Genomic DNA, 21505 nt, shown 5'->3' on the forward strand with positions numbered 1-21505 from the left:
GAATGGATAAACAAAATGTTGCACATCCATACAATGGATTATTCAGCATAAAAAGGAACGAGCATTGATACATGCTACAACAAAACCTTGAAAATACTATGTTAAATGAACAAAGCCAGACACAAAAGGCCACATAGCCTATGCTTCCATTTATATGAAATATCCAGAATAGGGGAATTCATAGAGACAGAAAGCAGATTACTGGTTGACGGGGGCTAGAGTAAGGAGGAAATGAGAACTGCCTGTGTAACAGGTGTGCAAGGTTTCCTTTTGTGGTGATGGAAAAAGTTCTGGAACTAAATAGTGATAATGCTTGCACAACATTCTGAGCCTGCTAAATGTTACTAATGGCAAATTTTTGTTATATGTATTTTACGTTGGTTAAAAAAAAAATCAAAGTCATTAGTACTTGAATAAAGAAATAAAAATAGAATGTGCCAAAAAAAAAAAGGCCTTCCTACTTCTATTATTCTATCCAGCTACCCCTTCTCCCTCCGAGGTCCAATCAATCACCAAGCCTACTGATTCAAGCTCTTAGAATTTTCAAATCTGTCCACCTGTCTCCACCCTGTCATAACCTGGTTCAGGCTTCCATCATTCTTTGCTGGATAATTACCAAGGTCTCTTAACTGCTCTTTCCCATTTTCTAACCTGGTTTTCCCCCAAACCATTCTTCTCATCATACAGATTTTCTTAAATACAGACTTCAATGTATTTTCTCTTTAAAATCTATGCATTGGTTTCCAAAATCCCAACTCTCTAATGAAACTGCTCAATATTCTAATGATCTTAGGTTTTTGGTTTCATTTCTAAGCACTTCCTACCTTACCATGTTTGCCACAGGCACCTTCTTTTAGCACCTCCAACATTCCATGCAGATCTTGCTTCTCTTGCCCCCTGGACTTTAGAACAATTTTTACCCCTTCCTTACATCATCTCATGACTCTGTGCTCAGATGAGATGCTACCGTCCTTGAGAAGCCTTCCCTTAAGTCCCCAAACTGAGTTAGCTAACTTCTTTGAGGTACTCCAAATATTTTTCCCATCATGGTACGTTTCATTTTGAATGCTTTTAATGTACGTTACTTAAGTAGTTAGCCATTTCTCCTATGAGACTTAGACTTTCTGGGGCAAGAGGCCGTGTCTGTCTTTTTCACAACTGTATTCCAAATGCCTACTATAGCTTCTGGTGCATATTAAGTGCTAGACAGTACGTGCTAAATGAATAAAAGGAATATGCACATAAAAGACATGTAATCTATTTTAAAATCTAGCTGTATGTACAATTTTATATACTGCTTTGTTCACTTGAGATTTTAAATGTTTTCCTTTTGTCATAATATACTTTTTAAAATTTTTATCAGTTATATAATATTCCACAAGATGGAAGTACCCTAAGTTAAACACTTGCTTACTAATGAATGCATTGTTTTCATATTTCCATTAATATAAAATAGCTTGCGGGTGCCTAGCTGGCTCAGTCAGAAGAGCACTGATTCTTGATCCTGGGGTTGGGAGTTCAATCCCCATGCTGGGTGTAGAGATTGCTTAAATAAATAAATAAATCTTAAAAAATAAATAAATTAGTTCCACAAACACAGTTGTACCCAAACTTGGTCTGAATTTCTTTTTTAAAAAAATTTTTAATGTTTATTTTTTGAGAGACAGAGAAAACACGAGCGGCAGAGGAGCAGACAGAAGGGGAGACACTGAATCCGAAGCAGGCTCCAGACTCTGAGGTGTCAGCATAGAGCCCGATGCAGGGCTCAAACCCATAAGCTGAGAGATCATGACCTGAGCCAAAGTCTGATGCTTAACGCAGAGCCCCTCAGGGGCCTGTTTGGTCTGAATTTCTAAATAATTCCTTGGGCTAGATTTGTAGAATTAAAAATCACTTGGGCATAGACTTTAATTTTAAAAATATTTGATTATAGACACAAGCCTGCTATTATAGAAAAACTGGCAAATAAAGAAAAGAATATAGAGCATCCAACCATTTGGAGATAGTTAACATTCTTGCAAGTTTGTTTTCACTCATCTTAATTTCTAACCGAAATGGAATTCTATTGCTCATGTGCTGTTTCCCTAGATAAGCCTGACCCATGTTGTTACATGTTTTTCAAAATACACTTCAATGCTACATATTATGCCAAAATATTATTCTACCATAAAATTTACTTATCTGTCTCCCTACTGCTGGGCAGTTAGGGTATTTGTGACATTTCAGCTAGAAAATAATGTTGAAATAAACAATCTTGAGGCAATATAGCACAATGGTTCTAGGTGCAGTCTCTGAATTCAGACTGCTTAGATCTGAGTTCTAACTCAGCCAGCACTTCGTATGTGAACTTGAGCAAGTTACTCGGTTTATACTTCACTTCTCCTTTTATAAAATGGGGATAACATTATATACCTCAAAATATTACATTTAATTTTTCATTCTTTATTGTGGTAAGATATATAGAACATAAAATTTGCCATTTAAAAATTTTAAGTGTATATTTCAGTAGTATTAATTATAATTTTTATTTATTTTGTATTAATTATAATTTTAAAAGAGTTAAAGATGTACTGTGTTTAGTAAGTACCAGCACTATCTTGCACATTAGAGGTGCTAGATGAATGTTTGCTATTACTATTATGTATCTCTGTATTTCAGATCCCCTTAGGATAAATTCCTAAAAATAGAACTGTAGGGTCAATTATTGTAAGGCAGAACTGTTAGTGGCTCCTTATTCTTTTTTCTATTGTTGCTTAATAATAGACTCCTTAAATTGTGGTTGGATTAGGACTACCTGGAATAAAGACCACATTTCAGGGGTGCTTGGGTGGCTCAGTCAGCGGAGCAAGTGACTGCTGATTACGGCGCAGCTCATGATCTCATGGTTCGTGAGACTGAAACCTATGTTGGACTCAGTGCTGAATCCCTGCTTGGGATTCTTTCCTTCTCTCTTTGTACCTCCCCTGCACTCTCTCTCTCTAAAAATTAAAAAAGACTACATTTCCCAGCTTCCCTGTGTAGCTATGTGAGTGATATCTGGCTAATAGGAGTGGGANGAATAACCGTTCCTTCAATCCTTTCTGACAGTTGGAAATGTGAATGTGATAGATGGAACTTGAGAAGCCAAAGATAAACCACTAACTGGGAATCATATATTAAGGATGACAGACAATAAGAAACAAGAAAGCTGGATCCCTGATGACGACAGAGCAAAATCCAGGGCCACTTAAGAGCAAAATCTTCTTTTTTTTTTAATGTTTTATTTATTTCTAGGAGAGAGAGAGAGAGAGAGACAGCGTGAGCAGGGGAGGGTCAGAGAGAGAGGGAGTCACAGACTGAAACAGGCTCCAGGCTCTGAGCTGGCAGTCGGCACAGAGCCCGACGTGGGGCTCGAACCCACGAACTGCGAGATCATGACTAAGCGAAAGTCGGACGCTTAACCGACTAAGCCACCCAGGCGTCGCGAGAGCAAAATCTTCTATCTTGCTTAAGAGATAATCATTTTGAGGGATGCCTGGGTGGCTCAGTCATTTAAGTGTCTGACTTCGGTTCAGGTCATGATTTTGCGGTTTGTGGGTTCGAGTCCCATGTCAGGGTCTGTGCTGAGTGCTCAGAGCCTGGAGCCTGCTTCAGATTCTGTTTCTCTCTCCCTCTCTCTCTCTGCCCCTCGCCCAATTCACGCTCAGTCTCTCTCAAAGATGAAAAAACATTAAAAAAAAAATTTTTTTTTTAAATGTTTTATTTTTTTCTAGGAGAGAGAGAGAGAGAGAGACAGCATGAGCAGGGAAGGGTCAGAGAGAGACGGGGTCACAGACTGAAACAGGCTCCAGGCTCTGAGCTGGCAGTCAGCACAGAGCCCGACGCGGGGCTCGAACCCACGAACCGCGAGATCATGACCTAAGCGAAAGTCGGACACTTAACCGACTAAGCCACCCAGGCGCCCCTAAAAAAATTTTTAAAAAGATAATCATTTTGATATTTTAACACTCAGGACTTAATATCATATATGATATAAAAAAGTATAACATGATTTTAAGATATACCAGTTTAACTTCCTACCATCAGAGCTGACTGCTAAAGTGATCATCTTTACAAAGCTTTGTTTTTTTTTGGAAAGGTCCTGTGTCATAATGAAATGTGGCTGGCCTTTATCCCGTTACTGGCAAGTAGCCTCTCAATCTCTGGGATTTCCTAACTGATAAAGAGTATCTATGATCTGTAGGTCTCTAGATAGTTTAAGTTAAAAAGATGAAGGACTCCCTCTGGGGGCTGGTCATGGCAGAAAGACAGCCAAGTATGAGATTATCACTTGATAATGAGCCTGACTTCTGGTGGGGAGGAGAGTAGAAACTATGTTCAACCTCATGGTCACTGACCCAATCAATCATTCCTACATAATGAAACCCCAATAAAAACTCTGGACATGAAAAGTCAGGAGAGCTTCTGTGGCTGACAGTACATCTTGATGTGCTCAGGGTTGGGGTGGGCAGGTAGTAGGACTTGGTTCCATGAAGAGGTAACAACAGAAGCTTTGCATATGGGACTCCCCTAGACCTCACTCTATGCATTTTGGGGGTGAGGGGAGTTGGTTCTGGTTCGTATTCTTTTGCTATAATAATACTATCATCATTAATATACTGATGTCATCATTGTATATTACTGAGTTCTTTTTTTTTAATTTATTATTATTATTTTTTTTGTATATTACTGAGTTCTGTGAATCACTGCCCAGAGGGAGTAATGGAAACCTCCAGATTTACAGTAATTTGGTCATTTTTTTTTTAAAAACCACAACTTTGCTTAATTTGCATTTAGCATTTTTCATGTTTGTCTGTTTTATTTCTTCTCTGTCAGTTGCACATTCATGTCCTGTGTTGTTTTCTATTACCCCTAACAATTTGTTCCACTGCTTTTATGATCAAAAACATCCCTGCATTCTGAGATCAACTGGTTATATTAATCTATATTTTATTTTTACTTTTATAGTTTTATGTTTCACATTTGATGGAGTTGAGGACATGCTACCCCAAACTATTGCATCCTGAATATTTCAAGCTGAAGGAATTTGAGAAAATAGGAGGTTCAGGAAAGATTTTCTACCTTCTCCTGAAGCAGGTCATAAAACCCTCATGTGAGAGGTGCTCTCCCAATACTCAGAGGAAAAAAGCATTCTTATCTCCAAAGATAGAGGGATTCTGAAAGGACTCTGAACGAACAGGATTTGCTGTTTCCCCCAGGTTACTTAGCTTTTTCTCCTATCACATTTTTGCATGATTCTTCACTCTTCATCAAACCTAGCACCAGAACACTCAGGTTTAAACAAGTCTTTAGCCTTCATTTCCTTAAGAAGGTTCCAGTGTCATGTAAAACATCCATTAAATACATTAGTATCCATTTTCTTGTTAACCTGTCCTTTGTTAATAGAGGTCCTGGCTGAACATTTGGATGGGTAGAGGAAAAATATCTTTTTCCTACAGTTTCAGGATAAATATTCATCTAGAAAGTGCTTTGGGTATGGCTGGAATTGAGGACCCATTTTCTGCCAAACAAGAAACTAATAATTGTGAGGTACACTGCTGGTTTAAAGATAAATATTTATAATACCTTTAGGAATTAGTCTACTATTCCTAGTTCATTAGAGCATTTTTAAAAATTAGAATAGTCACTGAATATCTATAACTACAAGATAAATGTTTAGGATTTAAATAAAAATGAGAAATTTAAATGTATGATTTCTTTTAAAAAATGAGACAAACTATATTGGAAGTGTAAAGAAAAAATTCTCAAAGAAATGAGGAGAATCTTTTTTAAAAACTTCTATTTCTGCTATTTATATTCCTGATTGCTCCTTTACTTTCTCACACATAGTTCGAAGAAAGTTCCAACGTACCTCTTGAATGGCTGTCATAACAACATGTTGAACAGATTCCTCCATCATCATAATGGCTTGGATGTACTCTGAAAACAAGAATAATCTGGAATGTCACTGTTCAAGTTAAAAATACTCAAGGGAGTAAAAGGCTCACACTTCATGAATTCTTGTAAGTAGTCTCTTGCGTTATTGACTGTTCCCAGGAATTCTTCATATGTGGTTAAATATATGCACCACAGGTAAAATAGAGGCTAAAAATTACAGCAGTTCTTTCCTTAAGATAACCCCCCCACACACACACACACACCATTACTTACAAAGTTAAGGCTACAGCTAAAGGTTACAGGAATAAGGTACCTCAGGAATGTAAGACAATGAATTGATAAAGCCTAAAGCCAGGAAGGAAAGAACTCCTTATTACTATTCCTAAAATTTAGAAATCTGTCTTTCACATTATACTCTGTTACAGGTTCAAAAAAGCTCTGAAGTCTGTGCCTTATTCTTGTGTGACAAAACACTGCACTGTGTACAATTTCTACCTTAATATTTTCTACTATAGAATAGAAAAATCTTAATAAACCTGAGAGTTGCTTAGGACAATAAATTAAGATGAAATTAAGATAGAAACTGACACCATAAAAAAACAAATATTGCCTAACCCTGGACTTTAAAATATACACATCTCTAATAAGCTAAAGTACCAACTTTATTAATCTTACCCTCGCAGCTGCCAAAAAAGAAAAGGATCTCTTAGCTGTCAGGAATGACAAAGCTGAAAAAAATTATTTCTTGTCTCCTAAAAAATGCCCTAGGAGTACTCTTCCTTATTTGCAAATCCAACAATGAATGGAAAAAGTGGCATTAAGTATAAAAGAAAATCAACGGGCAAGGTGGGTTCTAACAAATACTGTAAATACATTTTAATAAGAATCATTTAAAAAGATAACTAGGAAATTTTAGTTTCAACCTGCCTCTCTCCGTACACATCCAAAAAATCCTCCCCATACGTACACCAAAAACTTGTCTCAGCACTTCAAGCATTACATGATGGAGTCTTACTGTGAAACTGTTAGCATGAACTTACGAGACTCGTGTATTTGGGATGACAAGTTGTATAAAGCTTTGTGTGACAGACAACTCATTAAAAACAAAACAAAACAAAGTATTTTGACAGCACTACTAAATTGTGACATTCTGACATCCTGGTTATTGATGACAAAGCTTTTAGTTCATAAAAAACATGTTTTTAAGCAAGTGTTCTTAGGATACTTGTACCCAATCAAATGCGTGGTGACACAAACACACTTAACACACTTCAATCATAGGTATTTTCTTAGGACAATAGTAGGTATATATCAGAACCACTATTTGGGAAAAAAAAGATTCTTTAGTCTCAGCTTGGTTTCCTGTTCTGTTTTGTTAATGAGGAGCATCCTCTAAGTGTTAGAATGCAAAGGAGTGCTTGTAGATGTTCTGTTCAAAGGTCCTACACGCAGAATTCCAGGGCTATGGAGAAAATGGCACAGCTAGGATGACTAAACAAACAGCCCTCAAAATAAAAGACTGTGAACATGGAAAAGAAAAAGCAGTGGCACTGATAATGGGGAAGGAAACATTAATTAATGACAGCCTATAAGAAGTGAAGAAAACTAACAGTGGGAACGAGGAGGTAAGGAAGTTATTAGTAAGGTGTGAGAGGGGAAGCGTTAGTTAAGAAGCGGTGTTGCCACGTCAAGGCCCTTCCCCGCGAACACCGTAAAATACTACATGATAAAATGATGATGACAACTACATTAATGTACAATTTTTGAAAAGAAAAAAATTACAGATCTTGTGTCCAAAATATAAATATATATGATTATTGGGTGCAGATCTATGAGGCAATGTTGAAGAACGAGGTGGGACAGGTCAGGGAATTTATCCTGAAAACTTAGCTTTTTTGGGGCCGAAATTTACAGCAGTTGAGTATGAGGAGCATGAAGTTTAAACATGGAGAGACATGGGTTATTGTCCTTGCCTAGCCTCTCACAAACCAGAAATCTTGGGCAAGTCATGTAATACTTAGTTTTCCTCATGTGTACAAAGTATTTTTTTGTTCTATGAGTACCTAATTAAGTACCAGGTAGAAGACAGACACTCAGTAATTATTATTAGTATATTTTATAGTACTAATATTTGCCTTTTCAATTTTACCACCATTTATTTGCCCTGATTTGAGAAGACAAATGTCCAAGATAAATGTATGCTAAGTCAATGTTCTGAGTAATTGCTCCTTACTTTTAGTAACTGAAAAACTCATCTAAACATAAAGGCTTGCATAGCGCTTTATGGATTACAAAGTAAACATGCATATACAATTTCATTTACTCCTCATGACTATCAGATTTTGTATCTTCATTCTGTAGATGTGGAAACAGGCTGAGTACCTAGACCCATGTCAGTCAGGTAGTAAATGGCAGAGCCGCTTTAGTAAGCCTCCATTATCCTGAAAACACTGAACTCGGAAATTCATTTACTTTGATTCTTGGTTCTCAACAATGTTTCTGAAAACAGGGAATACCCTCTGGATAAATAAGATGTTAAAATCCTGTTCAAAGTTTCATCATTCTTACACAATGTCAAGGGAAAATCTGAATCTAGATGTTACACAGGACACTTGGTCTGTGTGAGAATCTGGATAAATATCACAATTGTCTGCTTTCCAGAGGACTATGGATATAGGCAACATCCTTATCTTTTCCCGTTTCTACCCTGTGGTAAATACAATTGGTCAACTCTTAACAGGTATATACTCCCAAGTGTAAGTGAATCCCCTAACAGAATAAGCACATAAGAGATTATTATCTGAATTTGGTAAACTGTATTAAATAATTTTCATACACCTTTTAAAATCAAAGCATCTACTTAGAGATTTAATGTGTCTGGAATCTTATTTATAGCAATCTTCTAATCTCTGGCAAAAACACTTTTAGACATTTTAGTAATATATAAAAATCACAAATGTAGAAAGTTCTCCATCTTAATTGCTGAGTTAAACTGAATAAAAAACTAAAACTTACTATAAGAGCAGGCATACTAAAATCTAACAGGAATGGGGACAAAGAGAAATAAATATACTGTTAGAGAAAATTCCTGGATCACAGACCAATACAACTAGTCACAGTTTGAAGAAAACAATATTGGCAGCTATTAAATTTATCACACTAGAACACCGAAAAGGTATACACAAGTTAAATAAAAATCTGTTTTGCATTACCAGGAGTGAGGTAGAAGGAATAAGAAAAAAAAAAATCTTTGGGCTCAAAAAGAAAAAAAACCTCTATCTTCTACGAAGCTCATACAGTAACAGTAAAATGCTGGCCCTCATTGTTTCAAGTATTCCCTATGTACCTTTCTTCTATTTCATCACCCCTCATCCCTTCCTTACTACTCTCTAATCATAGTGGTGGGCTTTTTGGTCTCTCAAAAGTAACTAAGTCCTTCTGACATTCAGTTTCTACTACTCAGATTACTGTTAATCCATCCATCTTCACATCTTTGCCTAAATAACTTCCCTGGCCCACATGTGGACTGGCCTCTGTTACACTTTATCTTCACAGCACTCATTCCCATTCGGAACACGCAGCTATTATGTGTGGCACTGCTTCCTGCCCTCCCTCCACTCACCAACCTGTTCCACGTGGGAAGGTACCGTGTCTGCTCTGTCTGGCTCTGTGCTCCTAGCCCCAGCATGATGCAGGAGTTCAGTAAATATTTGTGAAATAAATCCTTCACACTGGCAATCTTTAGTATCCAATTTTAAGTTCCTGGAGCTAAACTGATCCAGTATAACATTATCATTATTACTGAGATTAATTTAGCTGGATCTTCTCCTATGAACAGTAAATTTCATCATATTCAGTGTAGTTAAAAGTATAGTGCAGGGTCGCCAGGCTGGCTCAGTCGGTTAAGCGTCTGACTTCAGCTCAAGTCATGATCTCACAACTTGTGGGTTCCAGCCCCACATCTGGCCCTGTGCTCAGAGTCTGGAGTCTGCCTTCAAGTTCTGTGTCTCCCTCTCTCTCTGCCCCTCTCCCACTCCCACTCTGTCTCTTTCTGCCTCAAAAATAAACATTTTTAAAAAATTAAAAAAAAATTGTAGTGCAAAAAGGAAAGAATCATCACCATCAAATTTATTTTAAGCTGCAAAACTCTTTTAAGCTTGCAAACAAAGTACTAGCAAAATCATAGAAAATGGTATTGAGGATGGCCTTATGAAGATGTTATGGTCTGTACTAGTGATTTATATAGAATCTATCCAATATGTGTTACTTTCCTGAATTATTTTAAATGCATACCCTGACATCAAATAAATTACCTTGCTTCTGTTCACAGTTCACAGCACAGCCTAAGATGAGTTGAAGCATCCTTCCAAGCTCTGCGGCATCAGAATGTTCCCCAATGAGGTTCACATCGGGAAGGGTAAAGTCATTAATCTGCTGTCCTAAAATCTGAATAGAGACATAAGGATTAGAACTGCATTTGCAGTTATGTGTCCAAATAAAATATTTGATACAAATTAGCCCATCAGCACCATAAACTCATTGCTAAAGGCAGAGCTGTTACATCAATTTCTATTTTTACCTCCCATACCTAAGTTATAATGATCTTGATCACAGAAACTTAGTCCCAATCTGGTATGTAGTATGAACACTGAGAAAGGAAACTGAATACTTTGATCCTTTCACCAGCTCCCAAAAGAAAAATTCTCTGAAGTTCAAAGTAGAGCCAAAGAGGTTCTGAACAAGGGGGCACCAGAAGGAATGAAGATTCAATATAGGTTCATGCCTATATTTCCTGTCATTTAACTCCAAAATGCTGATAGCCAAATACCTGTATCAGGAAGGAAAAGGAGGATTCTTTTACAGGGAAATTGGCCCCAAATGAAATAAAATATATGCAGACAAATGGGTAGGTTCCTATCTAATAACCCTACAGTGAATAAAGAAAATTCTAAAAGCACACAAGCAGGATAAATATGGCAACTAGTGTTATGGGTGAGCAGGGCAAGAAGTACAGTATCTAGTGGCTCATAGTAATAGCTATGAACTTGATTCTCTATAGGAAACCATGAAAAATTTGAGAAGAATTACATAACCAAATTTATATTTTTAAAAATCATTTTGGCTTTAGAGTGAAGAATAAAAACAGAGGCAAAAGTGAAATCAGGGTTACCAGTCAGACTACTCTATAAATCTAAGCAAGAGAGAATGATGGCATGGTATAAAGTAGTAGCAGTAAAGAAGGAAAAAGCTTTATTTTGGAGATTTAGGTCTTATGACAATATCAAAAGAAGGAAGGACTACAGGATGACTTATAGGCTTTGGGCTTGAATAGAAGGTGGATGGCAGGATCACTTACTGAGTTGTGAAGATAAATGATACAAGCATAGATGTAGGTATAAATGCAGGTAAGCTCGTGGGGATAAAACAGTTAGAAAATAACATAAGCATCTAGGTTTTGTTGTGTTCATTTGATATCTGTGATCATGAAATTTAAAGCAAAACTTGTTCCACTGCCTGATTTTTTCCCCAAGCAATGCCTTGACTATTCTGATGCAGACTCAGAGGATAAACTGAGTTAATCTACGGATAGAGGTTTGCCATGGAATAAAACTAATGTAAGCAAAGGAGTTGGCTATAATAATGTGTGGATGCTAAACTTCTTTCACAAGGGGAGAAGAGGAGAGAGTTAATACATGGCAGAAAGTAAAGTGTAACATTAATAATCATCTACAAACTATCCACATTACAGTGAAAAAGAGCCTCTATTTAGTAACCACCTAATAGATAGTTGTTTGAACCAACATCCTAAAACAATGGAAGATAAACTGCTTATTAATTTTGAGGTAAATTTTCCTTTTACTTGAAACTACTTGGAAATTGAAACTACTTGAATTTTACTTGCAACTACTATAAAATATTGTAAAATTAAATTATCCTATAGTAATATTTCTAAGCAGAATGAGAAAAAAGTTCTTACCTCATGATTGTAATCCAGGATTCCTTTTAAAATTTTCTTTAAATTGCTAATCTGTTTAGAGGGAGATAAAACAACTGGGTAAAAGTCAAGCATAGATCAAAATATAATTTAACATAAAAAATTTCTGAACCAACTAATCATTCTAGTTAATCACAAATATAAAAAATAAAACTCAACAGCATATGTGAATTACCATAATCATCAAAAAAGGACTATCAATGGCTTAATTTATGTGATCTCAAGAGATTTATAATAAAAAATAAAGTTTCCAGCCAGGTTAAATTTTCAATGTTATGATCACACTGACAGAAACCGGAGAGTAACTGAACAAGACTTAACAGTGAGATTAAAAGTATTCAGATTTTGGGGCGCCTGGGTGGCTTAGTCGGTTAAGCGTCCGACTTTCGCGTAGGTCATGATCTCGCGGTTCGTGGGTTCGAGCCCCGCGTCGGGCTCTGTGCTGACTGCCAGCTCAGAGCCTGGAGCCTGTTTCAGAGTCTGTATCTCCCTCTCTCTCTGACCCTCCCCTGCTCACGCTGTCTCTCTCTCTCTCCTAAAAAATAAATAAAAATATTAAAAAAAAAAAAGTATTCAGATTTTCCTCAAAGAAAAAAATATGCCATCCTTACTGAAAACATCCTCTAATAGCGTCTTCCCTAGAAAAGTGGAGTTGCATCTTACATAGGGGTTAAGTTCTAAAATTAGAACATTAAGCAAAAATTACAGCAAAATCAGGGTTGGAAATCTCTTAAAGTCTCCAAATTCTCTTCACTGTCAGAGAAGACTGCTGATGGTTTAGTTGAGCAGCAAAGTAAATATTTAGGAGCCATATGGTTAAAAATATATGTTGAAATGCTATTATAACGCTCAGCACTGCAAGATACTTGTGGTATAAGGAGCATCCTCTAGAAGCAAGAGAGGGTGAGGGACCAAGAGTTTTCCTATCACTCAGCCACTCTAAAATAAGGATTCAGGGGCACCTGGGTGGCTCAGTCGGTTAAGCGTCCGACTTCAGCTCAGGTCATGATCTCATGGTTCATGGGTTTGAGCCCCACGTCGGGCTCTGTGCTGACAACTAGCTCAGAGCCTGGAGCCTGCTTCAGATTCTGTAACTCCCTCTCCCTCTGACCCTCTCCTGCTCACACTCTTTCTCTCACTCTCTCAGAAATAAATAAAACATTTAAAAAATTAAAATAAGGATTCACTGGTTTATATGTTATCTCAGTGAAATGACAGGCGTGATCACCTGCACTATTTAAGCTGTTATTTTTTTCCTTTTTTTTGACCCATCTCAGAGTTGATATTGTGTTAAGTTAAATGTGTATTATGATAGGATTCTGTTCACCCTAGCTGTCCCTACCCAATGTTAGTAGCTGAAGGTGTCCTAACAGAAGACAGTAGAACCTATGACTATAAAGTAACAGACACTCAATCATAGCAGTGCAATCATATTTATTTCTAAAGGAGAAAATAAACTGAAAACTTACTAAAAAAAACTCATAAAGAAAATGAATATGTTCATATTTCTAGAAAGATTTGGGGACATGGCAAATATATAATATACTTTATTTCCTTTGTTTTAGAATGTTCATTTTTTTATCATATTTTAACATTTAAAATTAACATGTCTTAAAAATCAATGTGTTCATTTAAAATGATAGTTAAGGGGCGCCTGGGTGGCTCAGTCAGTTAAGTGTCCAACTCTTGATTTCGGCTCAGGTCAGGATCTCACTGGTTCATGACATTGAGCCCCATGTCGGGCTCTGCGCTGAGCATGGTGGGGCCTGCTGGGATTCTCTCTGCCCTTCCCTACTTGTTCTCTTTCTCTCTTTCAAAATAAATAAACATTTAAAAAATAATAAAAAGTGGTAGTTGACTTCCTATTGAAAAGAGCTATATATCTTATCATTAATCAATGGTACCTTGAAATTGAAGAAATATAATACAGGATAAAATATGGAGAAAAGGAATGCAAATCAAAACATTTCCAGTTCTGAATATTAAGAATATAATCAAGTTTCCCCCCTTCTCTATATTACTGTCTCTGCCACACTAACGACACTAAAGATGAAGACAGTGTGTGTGTTTATGGGTGTGTTCTGTGCATGCAAAATGTGTATACAACTCCCTCTTTGGTCAAGATAGCAAGCAAATACAAAATGATTAGTAGCATTATTTTAAACATCCAGAATTGCTTTACACATGTTATACTATTAAAAATTAATTCATTTAATTGCCTCTTCTTGAAAGATTATTTAGAAATTAAAACAGTGGCTTAAACAGTGTCCATTCACTCTAGTGTAGTTTAAAAAAGGGAATTAAATGTTGGCAGACACAATATTTAAGCAATCAATGAATAAATACTATTCATCAAACATGTGTTTTATGAAAGAAATAAAAAAGGGGCACCTGGGAGGCTCAGTCTTAGGTTAAGCATCTGATTTCAGCTCAGGTCATGATCTCACGGTTCCCATGACCGGCTCTGTGCTCACAGCTCAGAAGCCTGCTTCCAATTCTTTGTCTCCTTCTCTCTCTGCCCCTCCCCCACTCACGCTCTGTCTCACTCTGTTTCTCAAAAATGAATGTTAAAAAAATAATTAAAAAAAAAAAAGAACTAAAAACATATCTTAAGCTTAACATATCTTAAGTCTGGGGGCTTCAGATGCTTACTCATTTGCATTTCTGAGTCTCTACCTGTGTATAACAAAGAGAAATGGGTCTAGAGCTTTCCAAATTGCCAGTAGGAATCATCACTGGGTTACAAAAATCAATTTAGTGTAACAAAATTATAGAGATGGAGAAGAAATCAGTGGTTTCCAGGGAAGAGGGTGAGGGGTATATGGCATGGTGTGGTCATAAAGGCAGCACCGTGAAGGCTTGCAGAAATGGAACGGCTCTGTGTCTTCACTGTGATCATAGAGGAAACCACATATTGATAGATAGAGCTACACAGAACTGTACACAAACACAGAAACTGGTGAAAGCTGAATGAAATGGATTGTAACAATGTCAGTTCCTTAGTTTTGATACTGTTTTACAGTTACGCAAGATGTAACCACTGGGGAAACTGGGTGAAAAGGTACACAGAACTTCTCTGCTTTGATTTTTGTAATCCTCTGTGACTCTAGAATTATTTCAAAATAATAAAGTTAAAAAAATAATTTAGTGGGTTGCAACTAATATTTTTAAAAATCAAAACATCACTGCATAGATTAAGGGAACTATATATGCATATACATTTAGTGGACAGTAGGCTGCAGTATGAACTGTATTTCCTACTGTGGATTCTGGTCAAAGAAGCTTGAGAAATATTGGACCTTAAGGCTACTAGGAAAAAAAATGAAAACACCTCATTCTGTGAGTGTTCTGGACTCAGTCAACTGCGATCAATATTTTCTTATTATTAATAACAACACTAGCAACTAACATTACATGTGCACTATCCTAAGTACCTTATGTATACCAACTCATTTATTTCTGTGAGGTAGATCCTATTACAATCCTCATTTTACAAATAGGGAATCTGAGGTACAGAACAGTTAGAAGACTTCCCCAGACAGTAAATGTAAAGTTATAATATGAATACAGGCGCTCTGGCTCTAAAACCCATGCCATTAGTCACCGTGCTTTACTGACTCACACCATATTATCTTTGTGAGTAATGTCAGGTTACCTCCAATCTTTAATTCTGGATTATTTCACTACAGGCTGTCTAGGTTTCTAAAGCTCACTGAACACAGCAGATAAAATTCCAACAAGTATTATATACATACTACTAAAAGACTAACAGATGGGAAAACAAAAAGAAAATACCTTTAGCCTCCAATTATCTCCTACTTCGGTTTTGATTCTGTTCAGCCAATTTTCATCAAAATATGCAGGATCTCTGCAAATAAGAAAAAGCTAGTATATTAAGATCATGCAGCTATCAAGCTTAAAAAAATTGAAATCTATCCCTAACTGCAATATAAAAATGTATTTACCACATATCAAGCCATTAAATAACTCAGTCTGGAGACTGGATGTAATTATAGCAGATTTCTCTAAAATCAACCTGTTACCAGAGCATAAGATATGCATACATATACACACACACATATTTACACATACATCATATATACATTTTATATGATGTATATATACATACATTTTTCCCCCAAAAAACAAACTAGAAAAATGGGCACCTGGGTGGCTCAGGCACTTGAGTGTCCAATTTCAGCTCAGGTGATGATCTCACAGTTCATGGGTTCAAGCCCGTTGGGCTTTGTGTTGACAGCATGGAGCCTGCTTCAAATTCTGTCTCCTCTCTCTGCCCCTCCCCCACTCATGCTCACTCTCTCTCCCTCAAAAGTAAACATTAAATTGGGGCACCTGAGTTGAGCATCTGACTTGGCTCAGGTCATGATCTCACTGTCTGTGACTTCGAGCCCCGAGTTGGGCTCTGTGCTGACAGCTAAGAGCCTGGAGCCTGCTTCGGATTCTCTATCTTCCTCGCTCTCTGCTCCTCCCCCACTCACACTCTGTCTCTGTCTCTCAAAAAGTTAATAAATGTGATAAAAAGTAAAAAAGTAAACATTAAAAAAATAAAAAGGTGAAAAATTGCAACATACAGCTGATAGACATATTTTATTTAACTTAAAAAATATCTTTATTTATCTTGAGAGAGATATTACTATTAAAAAAGAAAAATGTATTTATTTAGGTATAGAATTTATGAAAAATAGATACAGCTAAGTTACTTCTGTAAAAGTCTTTATTTTTCAAATTTTTATTTTTTTATGATTATTTTATTTTTTTTGAAGCTTGTATCAAAGTTAACATTAACTTTGTACCTACTTTTAAAAATACCTTTATTCCATGAGAGACTCTTGAATGCTGACAAAAACTGAGGACTGATGGATGTGGGGGGGAAGGGGGGGATGGGCATGGAGGAGGGCACTTGTGGGGATGAGCACTGGGTGTTATGTGGAAACCAATTTGACAATAAACTATTTGTAAAAAAAAAAAAAATACCTTTATTGAGTTAGAATTCATATACCATATGACTCATCCACGTAAAGTACACAATGTAATCGATTTTAGTATATTCACAGAAGTGTACACCCTAACTACAATCTTCTGTTGGGACATTTCCATTTTCCCAAAATGAAATCCTTAACTACATGTTAACTCCCCATCTCCCTCTCTCTCTCCAGTCCCTGGGAATTACTCCTCACCTTTCTGTTTTTGGGTTTGCCTATTCTGGTCATTTCATATAAATGAAATCATACACTGTGTGGTCTTTTGTGTTTTGCTTCTTTAATTTAGTATGGTTTTAGGATTCATTCATATGGCAGTATGTATCACCACTTCATTCCTTTTTATGGCTCACCAATATTCCATTTACAAAGAGAATTCATTTTGGTTACCTACGCATCAGCCACTGTACATTTGGCTTGTCTCTACTTTTTAGCTATTATGAATAATGATGCTTTAAATGTTCCAGTTCTGTGTGTACATAGTTCATCTGGGTATACGCCTAGGAGCAGAATTGTGGGGTCCCATAATAACTTGATATTTAATATCTGAAGCAAGGTCAAACTTTTCCAAAGTAGCCACACCACTTTACATTCTCACCAGCAGTGTGTGTTGGTTCCAATTTCTCCACAGCCTTGCCAACACTTGTAATTTTCTATCCTTTTAATTATAGCCATCCTAGTAGATGTGAAGTGGTAAGTCACTGTGGTTTTGATTTGCATTTCCTTAACGACTAGCCATGTTGGACACTGGCCATTTGTATATTCTGAGGAAAAATCTATTCAGTCTTTGCATATTTCAAAATTGGGTTGTCTTCAGGGCACCCAGCGGGCTCAGTTGGTTAAGTGTCCAATTTTGGCTCAGGTCATGATCTCACGGTTCGTGAGTTCAAGCTCCATATCCGGCTCACTGCTGTCAGCCTGTCAACGCACAGCCCACTTCAGATGCTCTGACCACCCTCTGCCCCCCCACTCTCTCTCCCTCAATACATAAATTTTAAAAAATAAAATAAAATAAAAATAAAAATTGGGTTCTCTTTTTATTATTGAGTTTCTAAAAGCTGCTTTTGGGGTTTCTGTTTTTAAGTGTTCAAGATAAAAGCCCCTCTCGGTCATAAAACATGTAAATATGTAAATAATTTCTCACATTCCGCGAGTTGTCCTTTCACTTCCCAAGTTTTTTTTTTAGCTCTTATACTTAAGTCTATGACCCACTGTGTATGGTGTAAGGGAGGGGGCTAGATGCATTTTTCTGCATGTGGATAGTCATATACCCCTTTTATCTTTAAGCTTTGTTTTCTTTAGTAGAGAAGTTCAACAAAAGAGTAATAAAATTCTCTTTTGAGAGAGAATTAACTTGAGCAGGCTTATACAAAAAAAGGAAACTTACTGGAAGACCACTGAAGTATGCTATGGTACTGAAAAATAACCAGGCCTCATACAGTACTGGAATAAGGATCTGGAAAGCTGTTAGGAATGCAAACAGTACTTTCCTGACTTTCATCTTTGTTTCTGTCCATTTATACCGTTTCTCTCCGCGGACAACTTTTTTCTGTTTCTCCATATACAATGCTGAAGAAAACTGCAGACATGTTCCAAATCTTCACCACTTCAGTTCAAGCAAATATTTAAAGACCAGCCATCATTCTGTCCCAATTCTAAATTCCCAGAGTGTTCCAAATACTTCAACTGGAGTCTCTTTTTCATCCCTAATCTGATTTTTATGTAACCAAAAGGTTTAAGGGCTGCAGGTAGGACACACACAACTTTAAGGGGAAGAATGACCAGACCTGGCAGGATAAGAGTCAGTTTTCAGAGAAAGTGTTGTAAAATGGGCAGAACACCCCCAAAAGTGTCCTTGTCTCTTTACACCTCTTGTAAAAAAGATAAAGCGGGGTGCCTGGGTGGCTCAGTCAGTTAACCATCCAACTTCGGTTCAGGTCATGATCTTGCAGTTCATGAGGTAGAGCCCTGCATGCTCGCTGCTATTATTGTGGAGCCCGTGTTGGATCCTCTGTCCCCACCTCTCTCTTTTTTTTTTTTTAATTTTTTATTTATTTCTAGGAGAGAGAGAGACAGCGTGAGCAGGGGAGGGTCAGAGTGAGTGGGAGATACAGACTCTGAAATTGGCTCCAGGCTCTGAACTGGCAGTCAGCCAGAGCCCGATGCGGGGCTCGAACCCATGAACCGTGAGATCATGACCTAACCGAAAGTCGGATGCTTAACCGACTAAGCCACCCAGGTACCCCTGTCCCCGCCTCTCTCTGACCCTCCCTTGCTCATGCGAACACACACTCACCCCCTCTCTCAAATAACACTTAAAAAAACATAGGTACTGCAAAGAAAAGCAATAATTGAGTGAGCTGTACTAAAATACCAAAGTATCAGGGCACCTGGGTGGCTCAGTCGGTTAAGCCTCAGACTTTGGCTGAGGTCATGGTCTCACGGTTCGTGGGTTCGAGCCCCCTGTGGGGCTCTGTGCTGGCGGCTAGCTCAGAGCCTGGAGCCTGCTTTTGATTCTGTGTCTCCCTCTCTCTCCGACCCTCCCCTGCTCATGCTGTCTCTCTCTCTCTCAAAAATAAATAAAAAAAAAACAACCATAAAATAAAATACCAAAGTATATAAAAATAATTGAGAAATTAGAAAATATTCAATAGTTTTTGATACTTGAATAATCTAAAAAGCATAATCATTGCCAATCAAGTGTTAGTCTTCCCAACCAAAAAAGACTCATAAGGAGGACAATCTGAGTTTGGTGCTATTTGGCTGATGATTAGTCAAGCCAAAGTTACTGAACTTATTAACTGAGTGTCAATTTAGGGTCACACCACTAAAAGCAAGCTCACAAACTTATAAAAAACAATGCTTTAAACTGTCTAAGAAGGGGTAGTTGGCTGGTTTAGTCAGTAGAACATGTGACTCTTGATTTTGGGGTCATGAGTTTGAGCCCTGTGTTGGGGGGTACAGTTTACATAAACAATAAATTCTTAGAATCATCTCTAAGCTAGAAAGAGAAAAAACAAAAACCACTGCTAAGGACTAATAAACATACCAGTCATTGAATCAGGTACTTCATGTTTGCAATGACATTGCAAAGAGGGTATTATTATCCCTCTTACCATTGAGGAATATCATACTCATAAATTAAATAATTTCCCCAAGTTCAGTCAGATAATTAAGTGGCAAAGTTGGAAGTAGAATAATTTTTGTTAAAACTCATATGAGTAGAGGGGCACCTGGGTGGCTCAGTCAGTTGAGCGTCTGTCTCTTGACTTCAGCTCAGGTTGTGATATCATGGTTCGTGACTTTGAGCTCCACATTGAGCTCTGTGCTGACAGTGAAGAGCCTACTTGGAATTCTCTCTCTGCCCCTCCCCTACTCTCTCTAAATCAATCAATCAATCAATCAATCAATCAGTAGAGTTCAACACAAAACTGGTTCTAGCAAACAATACTAAGGTCCTGTGGCTAATCATCTCCTTCATGCTCAATAAATTAGATCACAAAGAGAAAGACCAACATTGCTCATGGCACTCTATGTTCATTAACAGTAGATATTTGTTCCCACTCCTTCCCCATACCTCATTTCTTTTTCCTTTTTTTTTTTTTTAAACCCCATACCTCGTTTCTGACACATAGCAAGTTCTCAGTAAATATTTGTGGACTAAGATATGGGGTGCTTGGGTGGCTCAGTTGGTTAAACATCCAACTTCAGCTCAGGTCATGATTTCGCAGTTCATGGATTTGAGCCCCACATAGGGCTCTGTGCTGACAGCTCAGAGCCTGGAGCCTGCTTTGGATTCTGTGTCTCCCTCTCTCTCTGCCCCTCCCCTGCTCATTCTCTCTCTCTCTCTCAAAAATAAGCATAAATATTTCTTTTAAAAAAATGTCTGTGGACTAAAATACATTTGGGGAGGGGGTGCCTGGGTGGCTCAGTTGGTTACGCATCTGACTCTTGATTTCAACTCAGGTCATGGTCTCATGGTTCATGGGATTAAGCCCCTCATTGGGTTTTGCACTGACAGTACAGAGCCTGCTTGGGATTCTCTCTCTCCCTCTCTCTCTGCTCATACATGCATGCCTTCTCTCTCTCTCTTTTTCTCTAAATGAATAAACATGTAAAGAATAAAATAAAATAAAATATATTTAGAAAGTGATAGTACTTTTAGGCTATTCATAAGCTTCTAATCTGCTACTTGGGCCGAACATAGCAAGAACAGTAGTGCACAGTCTTCTTAAATCCAATGTGATATTTCCTAGTAATAAATTTTGACTCAATATGCAGGCATCTAGCCATAACTGTTTCTGTAAGTAACTTACAATTTCAGCCATGCTTTCTAAATACCCCTTAATTAATGCTCTCAGGTTAAGATCAAACAATTAAAGGTACTTTTCTCCAAAATCTTAATAGATCATAGTTCTGCACAGACATGTAAATAACAACGGATAATCTTACTAGAGCATTCTTCATGAGTAAGAAGCTATCTTTAGCTTCTTACTATGTCCTGACTCTTGCTAAGAAAAACAAAAAAACAAAAGAAGCTATGCAACGTACAGAACCATTTCCTTAGTAACACATCTATTTGACTTTAACTTAT

General features: G+C 37.3%; 1 protein-coding gene across 1 annotated transcript in view; it reads right to left on the minus strand.

The window, feature by feature from the left end:
* HOOK3 (hook microtubule tethering protein 3) overlaps positions 1–21505 on the minus strand; it is a 112554-nt gene that overhangs the window by 67960 nt on the left and 23089 nt on the right. Inside the window, exons 4-7 of the mRNA XM_077773056.1 lie at positions 15707–15779; positions 11894–11944; positions 10230–10362; positions 5891–5958 (exon numbers count right to left, since the gene is read on the minus strand). Of these exons, the coding sequence (XP_077629182.1) occupies positions 5891–5958; positions 10230–10362; positions 11894–11944; positions 15707–15779 (325 nt within the window). The remainder of the gene's footprint in view (positions 1–5890; positions 5959–10229; positions 10363–11893; positions 11945–15706; positions 15780–21505) is intronic.

This window comes from Crocuta crocuta, unplaced genomic scaffold (assembly GCF_008692635.1).
Source record: "Crocuta crocuta isolate KB4526 unplaced genomic scaffold, BGI_CrCroc_1.0 scaffold177, whole genome shotgun sequence".
Taxonomy (NCBI): Eukaryota; Metazoa; Chordata; class Mammalia; order Carnivora; family Hyaenidae; genus Crocuta; species Crocuta crocuta.